Source organism: Eptatretus burgeri, chromosome 17 (assembly GCF_056783735.1).
Source record: "Eptatretus burgeri isolate ZD-2024b chromosome 17, Ebu_testis_v1, whole genome shotgun sequence".
Lineage (NCBI taxonomy): Eukaryota > Metazoa > Chordata > Myxini > Myxiniformes > Myxinidae > Eptatretus > Eptatretus burgeri.
Window position 1 is genome coordinate 7,263,477 of NC_140977.1, and position 16,636 is coordinate 7,280,112.

Genomic DNA, 16,636 nt, shown 5'->3' on the forward strand with positions numbered 1-16,636 from the left:
TACTCCTATATACACTCACTCACTACACCTAACCTTACTCCTATATACACTCACTCACTACACCTAACCTTACTCCTATATACACTCGTTCACTCCACCGAACCTCTTTTCCTCTTTCTCAATCCCAAATCTCCCAATCCCCCAGAGTTCTTTTTCTGTATGTAACCTCCTCCTCCCCTCCCACCCCCTCCCCCCATCCCCCAACCATCCCCATTTTACATAAATAATACGTCGCTGTCCCCCCAAACAAGAAGAATGAATACACTGTGTTGCATTAATTCTTTATCATTTTGCAGCTTCGAGGATCCACGTGAACCAATCAACAGTGAACATACTAAACAGCCTTGGTGAGGGGTACAAGTTTGAGCTTCGAGGAAAGACTGAGCTTAAGGTTTGCCAAGGACACATTGCATCGCACTCATAGGATGTTTCCACCGTCATTAATCAAAGCAGAGTTGATGTCGTCGTAGTGGGTCGACCGAAATTGTGTGAACTGTTCGGGATCGACAGGGCTGCACGGACTCCAGACTCGTGAGAATCGCTGATTTGATTCCTTTTTAAGCCTCGTACGCATGCCCAACCGAACCCCGGATGGAATCCGGGCCGTCCCTGATCACGCGTTTCCACGTTCATTTAACCGACCCACAACAGCTGGAAATTAGAGCTGGGCCTATTCTTTTCATACCCTTTACCAAAGTGGGCTGAAACAGGATTGGTTGGAGTACATTCACAACTCTGACCAATAAAATGTTGAGTTTAAAAAAAGAGAGGGTTGTTGGAGAACCCGGATCGGGCTCGAATCAGGCTCGAGTGGCGCGTGCCAACGAGGCACGGAACACATCTTTTTGTATGTCGAGCGAACGTCACGCGTGTGTCATTTGTGTCCATCTCCGGCAGACGACGCTCACGCATGACGTCATAAAGAGACGTGCTCAAGCCGCAGCTGATTGCGTGACGTCTTAAAGAAATCCGCTCGACCAGCCGCAACGCTTGCTGTCGCGGCAGAAACCCTAGTCTGTCGGACTCTCTTGCGCTGTTTGACTGTCTTTGTCCTGACATTCCCGGATACAAGAACAAGATCTGATTACGAGTTCCCAAAACCCCAAGGAGAACACAGTGGGTTTGAGTTTATGGATAGAAGACTCACTTCTCTTAGTGAAGCTCATCGTTCAGCCCTCATGGGAACTACGTGCAGCCATTGTGTGGAACCCTAAAAAAAAAACAAAGAACGATGTGCTTTGTGTTTGCAGGGTAAAGGTGTGGAGGAAACCTTTTGGCTTGTAGGTCGAGAGGGGTTCAACAAACCTCTTCCTGTTTTCCAGGAGATGAAGGAAGGGTGAGTCTCCCTCTTCAAACACTTATGCTTCTCTGGTGATGACTGTGTATATCAATTTGTGGCTGACATCGAAACGTGATTGAGGAACATTTCAAGAACACAGAAAACTACCCGAGATCATCGTCGTCGCGTTCTTCGTTTTACATCCTCGCGTGAAATAACGAACATTTCACAGCGCTTAACCGGGCATTGGCGAGCTCCGTCATCATGGGATAAGATATATTTTGGGCAACTCTGTATTTGCTGACGTGGCATTAAAATTATATATATATATATATATATATATCTTTTTTGAATTGCTCTTATTATCATTTATTAATATTATTAATCTAATATATAAAGCTCATTCGAACCACCGACTCACCCGACTGATATTAAAGATCGGTACGTTCTGGGTGACGGAGAAAGCTGAAATTTTGCGTGCCGACGGACATCGAAGCCGATACACCGGGAAAAATCACAGAACTGTCCGAAAGCGTCCGTAAATGAAAATATAAATAAATGGGGGAAAAAAAAAATGAATGGAAATAAATAAACATAAAATCAAATGCAGGTGAGCGACCCAAGACAATGGGGAAGCACGGTTCGTTATTGCTTACAATGCGTAAGCATACCCCGCTAGTATTGTCATGAAGTTCTTTTCTTACAAGTTTGAGGAGCTCGATCTGGGGGGGGGGCATCTTCCGTTAGCAAGCAGCTTGCAAAGCGGTTGACACGGAACGGCTGGCTTGTCAAGCGATAAGCCGCTTGCTAACGGAACACACCCGTGATCTGTCGGCTGCGATCATGTGCTCGGCCTTTCGGACTGTGTTTGTGGGTTAAACCTCCAACAGGACACTAATCCGACGAGTGCAACTACCAGATTGGGACAGTACCAAGAGGTGGTGCTGCATCTCGGAGCAATCTGGCCTTGAAGCTTTTGAGCCCTTTGTCCGGTGTACTTGCACTGACTTATGAGCCTTACGTACCCCATATGGTATACTACCGTGGTCAAATTAAGAATTCCTATCCAGGTCAAGGGTACATCCGGGTTTCTTCTGCAACCGGTGCAACAACCCCATTGAATATGCAGTAGCACTCCTTGAGCACGACTCGCGTCATGATTGTGAAGGTAGATGTGATTTGGAAGTACAAGATTTTTTGATTTAACCCTCCATGTTCCACAAGTGAATCATCTCTCGTTTCCCCAGGGAGAGCTCACACGGATTGAGGGCGGATGACATCACTGCAGCACGACAGGTTCCCAGGGTGAGGGTACAATTATATAATGCTAAAATACTGTGGTTATGAGTGTCTGCAGCCTTTTTACAGGGCAATCGATTACAAAGCTTATTTAAAGTAATCATTATTTAAAAAAAAAAAACTTTCCAAAGTTGCCAAATGTTGAGCTGGTTTGCTTTGGAGGTAAAAAGGGGGAGGAAGGTGTGGACAGATGTGGGGCTATTTTGTCACAGTCTTTGTTTTGAACTATTAATGCTTTCCTTGTGAACAGGTAATAAGGTCTCCTTAAAAGGGTCACGTGGCCCAAACACCTTGTGCTTTTATCCCTCGTGTCGTACGCCTGCTAATTGTGATCCTCTGTGCATTCTTGTGGAAAGGTCTCGAGCACTTGTCTGTGCTTGAAAGCCTGGTGTTGGCTTAACCGTTAAGTTGGCTGGCTTAAGATCTTAGGGTCTCGAGTTTGAGCCCCTGTTTTCACCGTTGAATTAACACCAGATGGGGTTGACACAGCCTGTCGTTCTTCCGAGGTCGTTGAAACGAGTACCAGTGTACTGGTGATGGAGGGCACTGCATCAGCGGCGCAGCCGCACTCCCAGAAGATGATGCAACCAGCAGCCACAGGCTGTAGCCTTTCGCTGTCTGTGCTTGAGAATCCTAACACTGACACAGGATCTACAGTATCTTTATGATTTCAGCGTGGATTATTATTTTTACCCCCACCACCGAGGGTGGACGGAGGTCATGTTTTCACCCCCGTCTGTCTATGAACAGGATATCTCAAAAAAGTTGGACAGATTCGAACGGGATTTAGCGGACAGGCTGGGTGTGTGACAAGGACAAATTGATGAGATTTTGGTGAACATACGAATCCAGATCTGGATCCGAGAATTTCAAAGTGATTGTTCACCAATGAGTGATCGGACTGAAAACCAAATAAAACCGATCTTCCGTTTCATTATGTTTGTACCATATCCTGATGCCGTGTGGACTGTGCTTCCCCACTGACGGACATCTGGTAGTTTGTACGTGTTGCTGTGTTCGAGCCTGGGGAGTAACTGATGAAATCTATTTGTCCGGGTTCTTCCTGACATCTTTGTTTTTCGTTCCTTTCACACTTCTTTCTACCTTTTTCACATTTCTCTTTGTTCATTCTATTTCTTGCTTTTTCTTTTCTTTTTGTCTCTTTTACTCTGTTTCTCTCTTTCTTTATCTTTCTGTGCAGGGAGAAGTGAATTCTTGCAGAAGTTTTTCTGTAAGGCTCACTTGGAAGGGTTTTGGAAGGGTTTGAGGGTTGAGGAGTAGCAACCGAAACCCGAATCCTATCAAGGTTCCTCCCGATGACTCCATCTTTGCCCTTTGCTTCTTCGGGTTCCTTCTTCCGTTTGATGAATATTGCACAATATCTCAAGACATTGTCAACGGATTCGGACGAAACTTGGTGGACAGGTTGGGTGAGTGATAAGGACACATCGATTGGATTTTGGTTCAGGTGCGGATTCAGATCCGACCTATCAGTGGGATACAAAATGTAAACTGTTCAGCCTGGCAGAGGGATGTGCTCTACCGAGTGTCCTAGTTTTTATTAGTTTTGCTTGATATCCTACCAAGTGATCTCCGAGCTGTGCAAAATGGGAAGGTTTAAAATGATTAAACACTGCCCCCTAGTGGTGAGATATATACAGCAAGTGGACAAAAAAAAGGAAACGCCAATAGAATGCCAATTAGTGGGGTGTTGGGCCGCCACGTGCATCCCCAGACGGCCTGGATATGACGTGGCACCATTCTTCCACAAGGAAGTCCTCCAATTCACGTCGGTTTGATGGAGGCGGAAGCCATAGTCTTCAGCGCCTCTCCAGACAGTCCCACAAATTCTCTATGGAATTGAGATCCGGCGATTGGGAGGGCGATGGAAGATGGATAACTTCATCCTCGTGCTCCTTAAACCACTCGGTGATGACACGTCCCCTGTGGACCAGAGCAATGTCATTCTGAAAGACATCGCTGGAAGAAACCAGCATGGAAGAAATGCTCTTGGTACTCTGAATCTTATGGTGAGACAGTTGCTTTGAAACGACTTGCATTCTCCTCCTGGAAGGCAAATCCAAAACGAAGATCATTCCACAAAAGTCCGCAACAAGTGTGTGTCTACCCTCGGAGAGCCAGAAAACAACATCTGACAATCTCAAGAATGAACTTTCAAACTTGTCTCCCTCCTCGAAAACCTGCTGGCTCCTTGTCAAGTCTGTCTCTGTGTGCTCCCGATCCATCCCTCCCCTCTCCTCAAACGGCATAGCAGCCGACTTGGCTCGTGAGAAGGCCGAACGCGTCAATTCTGCGTTTACTCCAAAATCTTGTGTCCCTAACCCTTCCCTCTCTGGACCCACCCTTCCCAGTCGTACCCAACCAGACAGTATCAGCTCACGTGTCTTAAAAACCTGCTCTGCTGTTCTTGCACTTCCTCTGTCTGCCGTTTTCACCCTTCATCTTGCATCTGCTTGGAAATCAATCAACATCACAGCATTACATAAAAAAAAGGTGCAAAAACCAATCCTCTTAACCACAGAACAATTAGCTTACTGTACTTCCAATCATCAGCAAGGTCATGGAATCCATCATCGCAGTTGATATAAAATCCTTACTTTTCTTCAACAGCCTCATCTCACATCATCAATTCAGATTCAGATTCAGACATGATCTCTCCACCTTGGACATACTACTTCAGCTCTCCAAACTGTCTGCCTTTGGAATCCAAGGCCAACTCCATTCTTGGATTACTGACTTCCTCTAGTCTCATAGCTAACGTGTGGCTCTCAAAGGAATCTTTTCTTCTACTCCCTCTGTCAAGGCTGGAGTACCCCAAGGCAGTGTCCTCAGCCCCCTCCTATTCCCAATATTCATCGATAATCTCACTGACTTTCCCAGAAGATCCTCTTTATCTCTTTGCTGATGACTCCACTCTCTACAGTGACATCCCTCATCCCTCTGACAGACAGGCAGCAGCATCTGCCCTCTCCTCGGACCTTGCCAAATCATAAACTGGTCAAACACTTGGAACATGGCGTTTAATCCTGAGAAATTCCACACACTCACTCCCCCCCCCCCCGTCTGTCTGTCTGTCTGTCTGTCTGTCTGTCTGTCTGTCTGTCTCTCTCTCTCTCTCTCTCTCCTGTTCCGCAAACTTTCCAATGTACTTTCTCAATAACCATCTCGAAGAGGTTCAGTCACTCACTCTTGGGTCTCACTCTCAGCCATGATCTCTCTCTTGAGCAAGCCACATTTCAGAGTTGGCTTCCAAAGTCAGACGCCGGCTGGCATCCTCTGTCGTGCAAAGTCCTTCCTTGGCACACCTGAGCTCCTCTCCACCTACAAGTCTTTCATCCGTAGCTTGATGGAGTACTGCTCCCCCCCCCCACCCTGTTGCGCTGGCTGTCATGCCTCACATCTTGCTCAGCGTGATGTCATGGAAACCAAGGCTTTCAAAAGTATTGGTATCTCTCGCGATTAAGCTGAGTCTATGGGCCGATCACTTCACCATCACTGACAGATCAGTGGTCCCTCTGTCTTCTTCCACCTCATTTCTGGACATGCATGCTCTGCCCTCTCCCTGCCCCCTCCCCTCCCCCAAAGTATCTACAGGATGCACGCGGTCCACCAGCAATCCCCTTCTAGTGAAACTGCCTTAATCCAGAACCACTGCTCACCTCCACTCATTTATTCCCCTCTTCCCACCTGTTGAACCAACTTCAGTGCTCTCTTCAATCTTATTCTTCTCTCCTGGTCTTCAAGATCCCTTTTCTCCTGCTGTTCCCGTTATGTTGTGTCTTGGTCTGTTCTGTGTCCTAGCCCTGCCATGAGACCATATACAATTTAAAAAATGCTGCATCATGGGATGCAGATGATCACTCAGGACGGTAATGTAGTGTGGCATCAACCATGCCTTCTAATGGAATGAGTGGACCCTTCTGTGCCAGGAAAACGCACCCACATCATTATGGAACCTCCAGAACCTTTTACTCTTGGAACCAAGCACTCAGGGTGGTAGAGCTCCCCGGGCTGCCACCACATGTGCATTTGTCTTTCAGTTGAGAAAATGGTGAAAGACGACTCATCAGACCATATCTCATTCCTGCACTGCTCGGCAGTCCATTACCGATGCTCCTTGCACCAATGGACCCACAAACGGGCGTTGCCAGGTGTTATGTGTGGTTTGTGCATAACAAACCGGCTATGGTATCTCATTTCGACGATACAGGATGCTCATGACCCACGTTCAACTCCGCACACAGTTTGTCCGCCACTGCTCTCCTGTTTCGCCTCGCCGTCCAAAGTATTGCTCGTGCATCGTGCTTGTCGATTATGTGCTTCCATCCGCTGTTGCCCTTCGATGATGACGTCCTTCTTTTCCCCAGGCTGACATCACCATTGAGATAGTTCCTCGTGACATGTTAACAAATTTCCGCAGCCGTTGTCACTGAAGTGACTGCCAAGTGCGCGCCAACAATTACACCCCTTTCAAAGTCACTGAGGTCTCCTCTTACTTAATACTTTATATACTGGACTCGAGCTGCAGACCGCTTATATGTATTGCACATGACGAGAGGACTGCCAGGAAGAGATATTTGTACATTTCACGCACCAGTCACGTATGTTGTACGGCCGGTGTACTCTGGTGTTTCCATTTTTTTGTCCACTCTCAGGCAAAAATGCCACAGTTAGAACTTTAGTATATGAGAGTTGTACCGTCGTATAGCATAGTTAGTAACAGGTCCGACTACAGTAGTCGGCAGAGAATTACTACAGGAAAGGAATGCTATTTTTGCCTGGCATGCTATTTGTATATGTACTTATCTAATTTGGAGAGCGTGTGTATGTACAACATGCAACAGTCATATGTTGTATACTCCGACAGGATGATACAGACTACGGAGGTAGTGCACCTGCCATTGAGCTGCCTCGGCTGGGTTAAATTACCAAACTGTGAACTGTCACTATCCTGGAAAAGTAGTCTTTCGTGAAGGCTAGTGTCTGTCTGCGTCGGTGGACAGGTAAAAGGATGGATGAGATCAACAGGACATGGTTTGAGGTATGCTCACCGACAAGGGAAGCAAAGAGATCCTGACATTTCGGGAATTAATCCTTCATCTTTGCAAAAGAGCAAGGAAGATCCTTTCCCCCCAGACTGTCTCCCCTTTAGCTGCATGTTTCTCGCGTTTACAAACTTTACTTGAGCGTGCACCTTCGTCTTTGATACATGTGTCAAGCTTTGTCACTCCCAAGCCCACCTCCTTCCAAATTTCCAGTTTTTCTTTCCTGAGAGTTTCCTTCTGTGTCCATCTTCTCCACTACATTCATCCTCTCCTTTATCCTCTAACTCCACCGATTAAACTCCAAAAATCCAACCTTTACCCATACCTCCTCTCCTTTTATCCTCCACCTCCACCGATTAAACTCCAAAAATCCAACCTTTACCCACACCTCCTCTCCTTTTATCCTCTACCTCCACCGATTAAACTCCAGAAATCCAACCTTTCTCACACCTCCTCTCCTTTTATCCTCTACCTCCACCGATTAAACTCCAAAAATCCAACCTTTCTCACACCTCCTCTCCTTTATCCTCTACCTCCACCGATTAAACTCCAAAAATCCAACCTTTCTCACACCTCCTCTCCTTTATCCTCTACCGATTAAACTCCAGAAATCCAACCTTTCTCACACCTCCTCTCCTTTATCCTCTACCTCTTCCGATTAAACTCCAAAAATCCAACCTTTCTCACACCTCCTCTCCTTTATCCTCTACCGATTAAACTCCAGAAATCCAACCTTTCTCACACCTCCTCTCCTTTTATCCTCTACCTCCACCGATTAAACTCCAAAAATCCAACCTTTCTCACACCTCCTCTCCTTTATCCTCTACCGATTAAACTCCAGAAATCCAACCTTTCTCACACCTCCTCTCCTTTATCCTCTACCTCTTCCGATTAAACTCCAAAAATCCAACCTTTCTCACACCTCCTCTCCTTTATCCTCAACCTCCACCGAATAAACTCCAAAAATCCAACCTTTACCCACACCGCCTCTCCTTTATCCTCAACGTCCACCGATTAAACTCCAAAAATCTGACCTTCATCCACACCTCCTCTCCTTTATCCTCTACCTCCACCAATTAAACTCCAAAAATCCAACCTTTCTCACACCTCCTCTCTCCTTTATCCGCTACCTCTACCGATTAAACTCCAATAATCCAACCTTTCTCACACCTCCTCTCCTTTATCCTCTCCCTCCACCGATAAAACTCCAAAACTCCGACCTTTCTCACACCTCCTCTCTCCTTTATCAGCTACCTCTACCGATTAAACTCCAAAAATCCAACCTTTCTCACACCTCTCCTTTATCCTCGACCTCCACCGATTAAACTCCAAAAATCCGATCGTTATCAACACCTCCACCGATTAAACTCCAAAAATCCGACCTTTCTCACACCTCCTCTCTCCTTTATCCGCTGCCTCTACCGATTAAACTCCAAACATCCAACCTTTATCCACACCTCCTCTCCTTTATCCTCTACCTCTCCCGATTAAACTCCAAAAGTCCGACCTTTCTCACACCTCCTCTCTCCTTTATCCGCTACCTCTACCGATTAAACTCCAAAAATCCAATCTCTCACACCTCCTCTCTCCTTTATCCGCTACCTCTACCGATTAAACTCCAATAATCCAACCTTTCTCACACCTCCTCTCCTTTATCCTCTCCCTCCACCGATAAAACTCCAAAACTCCAACCTTTCTCACACCTCCTCTCTCCTTTATCAGCTACCTCTACCGATTAAACTCCAAAAATCCAACCTCACACCTCCTCTCCTTTATCCTCTACCTCCACCGATTAAACTCCAAAAATCCAACCTTTACCCACACCCCCTCTCCTTTATCCTGTACCTCCACCGATGAAACTCCAAAAATCCAACCTCACACCTCCTCTCCTTTATCCTCTACCTCCACCGATTAAACTCCAAAAATCCAACCTTTACCCACACCTCCTCTCCTTTATCCTGTACCTCCACCGATGAAACTCCAAAAATCCAACCTCACACCTCCTCTCCTTTATCCTCTACCTCCACCGATTAAACTCCAAAAATCCAACCTTTACCCACACCTCCTCTCCTTTATCCTGTACCTCTACCGATTAAACTCCAACATCTTTAACATCTTTAACATCTTTTTTTTTACAAGATGTAAATACGTTAAAGATTGAGGCAAAACGTTATCGGTATGACCGCGTATCCATGAAGAACAAAAAGTTCTCCAACTATGATATGAAACGTCACATGGTTTGGCAGCCATATTGGATTTACCTTAAAACCTTTTTTAAAAAAAACTTCTTCTCCAGAATGGCTGGACAGATCGAGGGGAAACTTCACACGCCTTGGGGATACCAGGGTGTTCACAAATCATTGATAGGTCACATGGTCTGGCACCCATATTGGATTGAAGGAAAATATCTTTAAAATCCCCTCTCTTGAACCACTGCATCAATTGACGTGAAACTTCAAAACGATGATCTGGTAGTGATGGGGAATATATATATATCTATATCTATATGTTTTAAATTTCAACTTGATCGGACGCACGGTCTGGAAGCCAGAGTTATTTAGTTTTTTTGAATATGGATTCTTTTTGATATTTTTCCTTTTTGAATAAGACTCAGTTGGCTGCACTTGGATGAGTTTTCGGGAAGAGGAGTAGCAGTTGAAACGTCGAGTCATATCCAGTTTCCTACTGATGACTTCATCTTTGCTTTTTGCTTGTAATCGCTTCAGCCTTTATTGTGCTTTATTCAGCCAAGAGTTGGTTCGGACCAAGTCCTTCTCAAGACTGAGTGGGTACGTATTCTGTGAACACCATCGAGTTCTTTCACGCGTTTGCTACGAATTTCTTCGATACCGATGTCCTGGGTCCACAAAGTTTCCTTCGAATAATCCAGCGATCATAAACTTGCATCGTCTGCTCTGATCGCCCAACAGGACATAACTGTTGTTGCTTGTCGAGCAACTTTAACATGGCTCGGCCTCAACCAGGCCTCAAGGCAAGCCTTTTTCAAGACTCGAGTCCTGGAACCGAGTCCAACATCACCGGACGAAGACCATGTCAGGGTCCGACGTCTTGACTCGTCCGTCTGCACTCGCTCTTCATGGACGACTCTTCTCGTAGCACCTTATGGTCTCCAAACACGTCCGATACGTGGACAACAACGCACTCCAACGATTGATTGCATTGTCCACTGGAGATCCCTCAAGACACGAGCTTCCTCTGGAGCCATCTTTCCTTGTTTGCCTGAATAATTGCCCTGTTTCACTTTCACGATGATCTCCACACACACACGAGTTCAATTTACTCCCCTTGTGGAACAATTTCTCGCCTCTTCGGTCGGAACGCTGCAACCTCTTCAATAACCGCCGGTGTCGAGAAAATGCATCCCTGTGCAGTACTTTCACCTCTTAAGTATGTTTTGATAGCTCTCCAACATGTACAAGTTTAAAATATAACAACGTGGAAATATTAATAACCAATTGTTCATGCATATGCTTCCCCCCCCCCCCCTTGTACCCCAGTGCTCATAGAAGATCTATACGTGAGTGTGTATGTATATATATATATATATATATATATATATATATATATATATATATATATATATATATATATATATATATATATATATATATATATATATATATATATGCACAGGCTGTGTCCTCTGCGACTGACCGGAAGAGGTGGAGACAACTATTTGAGCAGAGAATGACAAATAAGGGAACGGATTGTGGTTTGGCTCATCGTTCCTCCAGCTGGTTGTTGCACATCACAACCCTCAGGGCCAGGATAAAAGGATGTGCGACGCCAGATGTTGTCGGTCTTAGGCCAGCTTGTGGACTTTGAACTCGCGTCCATTCCGGATATTTATGGCATCACATCCCACCACGCACATGCTCGTCCCATCACCCATCAGGGAAGTGAAGGGAATTGCCTCACTGAGCCAGGCACCTGGATCGGCTTTAAGACTTTGGCCCACCGGTGCAACCCCGGTCTGAAAGGTCTGGGTCACTCGAGGCGAAGAACCTCACGAGGTACAGAGAGACAGAGGAGGAGGACTCTCAACGTACACCACCTCAAACCCTCTACTGCCACACCGTCTCGTGCACTTGGCACGGGCTTGTTTCAACCGATTAGTACATTGTGCCCTAGTGTCCCATGTCATCCCCATTGACTGTTTTCGATCTGAGGAACGACCTGTATGCAAACATTTTAAACGTTCAAAACTTTTCAAAGTCGTTAAAAACATCGATATCGACCCCCCCCTCCCTTCCGGGTTAGTGTATCGGGTCCAATGTGTGTTTGCCTTACAATGCCCGTGTTAGCATTTGCTATGTATTTATTTTTGGCCTGTGGGTCATGATGTCGATCACTGAGGGACTTTTCAGCCGATACAAATGGACTGTACCAGCGGGTTCAGCACTTTGAGAAGTTGATTGATTGGTTGGGTGATTGGTCGATTGGTCTACCCGTGTTGTTACCCCACGTGCGTGAAACGAAAAGCAGGGTTAAGCAATTGGTTCACTTCTGTCTGTCTGTCTGTCTGTCCACAACCATCAGTTTATGATCGAGGGACAACTTCATTTCAATTGAATGTTTTATTTTGAACACGAATCGGAAAACCAACTTGCAGTTTAGCGGTACTTTGGCTCTGAATTTGTCCTGAGAGGAGTTAGATAATATTTTAGGCTGTCTGCCTGTCTCACAGTCAAACAAAGTTGAAAATCATTCCAAACGGGAAATTTACTTTTTTAATGATGTCATAAACGACACAAACGAGAGGAAGGAAGAACCAATGTAACGCATTAAATGAAGTGGTGTAAAAGATGCTGCGTCAATGGCAGTAAAGCTCCAAACAAAAAAAATAAATAAAAACTTCTACAACCTTTAAAATATTTATTTTATTTAAATATAATTAGAAAACGAACATGGTGGAAGACAAATCTCCTTCTTGACATTTTCAAAACGCTCCCGTTTAGCTGCACTTGGACAAAATATTACGTCGTGTTACGTCATCTTGACCAATCAAACTTGCCGCTCGTGGACCCCGCCTATGTCCTTGTTTCTCAAGACTACACGGGTAACGGGTTCTATGAACTCTCCAGTTTATGAATTGTGTTCGGTGTCCAAGCAGCATGGTCAAACCCTTTGTACTTTTTAGGTTAAGTCCATTTATTTACTTCGTACGCATGGAGTGTGAAGGGTAAATGAAGTTCAGCAAGAGATGGGCAGATGATAAGAAATAGGAAGGAGGGTAGGAGAGTGTGCGAAGAAAAACGAAAGAGGTTAAGGAGGAGGTCGGCCTAAGAAAAAGGATAGGAAAAGAATGAAGCATGTTTGGAACGTGTACTTACGTCCATGAAAAATGGATGACATGTTTTATAAATCCCACTCTGCGTAATCAATTACAAGACTACATATACAGTATGAAAAGTGTAATGGTGGATTGGGAGGGTTTCATAGATTATTGATATGTTGGGGGAAGGGGTCAAAGGTTGCTGATATGGTCAATGAAAAACCTCATATTCTCGAACAAGGTGACCTGGTTCGCTCAAGCTTGAAGAATCACACAAACGGAATGTAATAAAGACATGTAAATAAATGTGAATACACCATCGTGTTCCTGTGTCATGCTTTGCCAATTGCACGTCATAGTCCCACGTCGGGTTCGGACCATGCACGTCAGTCACACGTCGGGTTCGGACCGTGCACGTCACAATCGCACGTTGGGTTCGGACCGTGCACGTCACAATCCCACGAAGTGTTCGGACCGTGCACGTCACAATCCCACGAAGTGTTCGGACCGTGCACGTCACAATCCCACGAAGTGTTCGGACCGTGCACGTCACAATCCCACGAAGTGTTCGGACCGTGCACGTCACCGTCCCACATCGGGTTCAGACCATGCACATCATCGTCCCACGCCGGGTTCAGACAGTGCACGTCATAGTCCCACGTCAGGTTCAGACCGTGCACGTCATAGTCCCACGTCGGGTTCGGATTGTGCACGTCATCGTCCCACGTCGGGTTCAGACCGTGCACGTCATAGTCCCACGTCGGGTTCGGATTGTGCACGTCATCGTCCCACGTCGGGTTCAGACCGTGCACGTCATAGTCCCAAGTCGGGTTCGGACCGTGCACGTCACAATCACACGTCAGGTTCGGACCGTGCGCGTCAAAGTCACACGTCGGGTTCGGACCGTGCACGTCACAATCACACGTCAGGTTCGGACCGTGCGCGTCAAAGTCACACGTCGGGTTCGGACCGTGCACGTCACAATCCCACGAAGTGTTCGGACCGTGCACGTCACCGTCCCACGTCGGGTTCAGACCGTGCACGTCATAGTCACACGTCGGGTTCAGACAGTGCACGTCATAGTCCCACATCGGGTTCGGACCGTGCACGTCATAGTCCCACATCGGGTTCGGACCGTGCACATCATCGTCCCACGTCGGGTTCGGACCGTGCACGTCATAGTCCCACGTCGGGTTCGGACCGTGCACATCATCGTCCCACGTCGGGTTCAGACCGTGCACGTCATAGTCACACGTCGGGTTCAGACAGTGCACGTCATAGTCCCACATCGGGTTCGGACCGTGCACGTCATCGTCCCACGTCGGGTTCGGACCGTGTACGTCATCATCCCACGTCGAGTTCGGACCGTGTACGTCATCATCCCACGTCGGGTTTGAATGACTCTTCCTTCATGTAGGAAGATCGATATCTCAGATTCCAGTCCTGATGACCCACTTACGATCCCATGGTATCTTTTCGAAAGAGAAGGCCATTGTGTGCCGGTATTGTGGCCAGATTCCAAATTATTTCCCTGATTGCCATGATGAAGAGGAGAGCAAACCATCCGGAATGCAACTCCAAACCCTCCAGGATAATGGGATGGACGACCAAGTGAGCACCAGGGGGCGACACACCACTGATTTCACAAGTTTGGAACAAATTCGGACATTTTGTAAAAGTTGACGTGTCAATCAGTGCCATCTATTTATTACATATGTATAATGGTATATGGTCAGTGGATTCGATCTTGAGAGAGAGGTCAGTGGATGCACAGTTGTTTCGTGTTGCTGATCAAAACGTCGAGTAATTGTTTGCTCATTAAAGGTTGGAGAAGTCAATATTATTTCATTGGATTTCGCTCCCAACCGCAAGTCTTTGCTTTAAAAAAAAAATTAATTATTTTTTATTTTCTATTCATTTACAATATATACTTTGTCTAAAGAAAGCGTACACCCCCTTTTCAAATTTTTCACCTTTTGTTGCCTTTTAACCAAGAATTAAATTCCATTAAATCAGACTTTTTCCACCTTTATTTTCACGTCATAACCCACAACTTCCAAGTGAAAAACAAATTCTAGATATTTCAGAATATTTATTAAAAATACAAAACGAGAATATCTTGGTTGGATAAGTGTCCACCCCCCCCCCCACACTGAGTTAATACTTGGTGGAAGCACCTTTGATAACAAGCTGTGAGTGTGTTGGGATAGGTTTCCACCAACTTTACACACCTTGATTGGGCAATATTTACCCATTCTCCTGTGCAAACCTGTTCAAGCTCAGTCAAGTTGCGTGTGGAACGTTGATGGACAGCAATCTTCAAGTCATGCCACAGATTTTCGATTGGATTTCGGTCGTGGCTCTGACTGAGCCACTTGGGGATATTTATCTTTTTGTTCCTTATCCACTCCAGTGTAACTTTGGCTGTGTGTTTCGGGTCGTTGTCATGCTGAAAGGTGAACTTCCGTCCCAATTTCAGCTTTCTTGCAGCGGGCAGCAGGTTTTCCTCTGGGATTTTTCTTTATTTTGCTCCATCCATTCATTGTCCCTTCGATCCTGACAAGTGCCTCAGTCCATGCTGATGAGAAACATCCCCACAACATGATGCTGCCACCACCATGCTCCACAGTGGGGATGGTGTTGTTTGGGTGATGTGCTGTGTTGGGTTTGCGTCAAACGTAACGTTTTGCATTTTGGTCAAAAAGTTCCATCTTGGTTTCGTCAGTCCACAAAACTTTTTGCCACGTGGCTTCAGAATCTCCGGAGTGGTTTTTGCATACCTCAAATGGGACTCAAGGTGGGAATTTTGAGTAATGGCATCCTTCTTGCCACCCTACTGTCCAGGCCAGACTTGTGGAGTGCTTGGGATATTGTTGTCACATGCACACAGTGACCAGTCTTTGCCGTAAAGGCGTGTCGCTCTTTCAAAGTTGCCATAACCTTTTGGTGTCTGATCAGTGTCCTCTTTGCTTGGTCATCCAGTTTGAAGGGACAGCCTGATATTGGGAGGGTCTTGGTGATACCACACGTCTTCCACTTCTTAATGATTGTCATGACTCTGCTCCAAGGGTTATTCAAGACCTTTGAAATATTTTTATACCCATCCCCTAATCTGTGCCTTTCCACAACTTTATTCCAGAGGTCTTTAGAAAGCTCCTTGGTGCTCATGGTTGTCTTTGCTGTTAAATGCACGACCCAGCAGAGGAAACCTACAGGAACAGCTGATTTTATTCTGAAATCATCAGAATCATTACAATTTAACACAGGTGGAGACCAATTAACTTGGTGTGTGATTTTGAAGGTGATTAGTTACACCTGAGATAATTTACAATTGCGATGACAAGGGGGGATGGACACTTATCCAACCAGGATATTCTAGTTTTGTATTTTTAATTAATGTTATGAAATTTGTTTAATTTGTGGGTTACCATGTGTAAATAAAGGTGGAAAAAGTCTGTTTTTATGGAATTTAATTCGAGGTTATAAGGCAACAAAAGGTGAAAAATTTGAAAGGTCGTGTACACTTTCTATAGGAACCGTGTATAAAACACACCGCTGGTTATCCGTTCGTTCGTTAGCTGTTATGCTGATTGCTCTGTGTGTGGAGTCTGGGTGCGATGTGACTGACTTCTGGCAAGATTGAAAGGCTCCTGGTAAGATTCCCAGCCCAGCTATAAACTGTCATCCTGGTGTTGC

General features: G+C 45.7%; 2 protein-coding genes across 4 annotated transcripts in view; one reads left to right on the top strand and one right to left on the bottom strand.

Annotated features, from left to right (window-relative positions):
* GUCY2F (guanylate cyclase 2F, retinal) overlaps window positions 1–3,927 on the top strand; it is a 59,646-nt gene extending 55,719 nt beyond the window's left edge. Inside the window, exons 19-22 of the mRNA XM_085863406.1 lie at window positions 297–391; window positions 1,251–1,336; window positions 2,527–2,584; window positions 3,053–3,927. Of these exons, the coding sequence (XP_085719532.1) occupies window positions 297–391; window positions 1,251–1,336; window positions 2,527–2,584; window positions 3,053–3,115 (302 nt within the window). The 3' untranslated portion in view covers window positions 3,116–3,927. The remainder of the gene's footprint in view (window positions 1–296; window positions 392–1,250; window positions 1,337–2,526; window positions 2,585–3,052) is intronic.
* LOC147009194 (uncharacterized) overlaps window positions 1–16,636 on the bottom strand; it is a 53,102-nt gene that overhangs the window by 11,470 nt on the left and 24,996 nt on the right. The gene's annotated exons all lie outside the window — the stretch shown is intronic.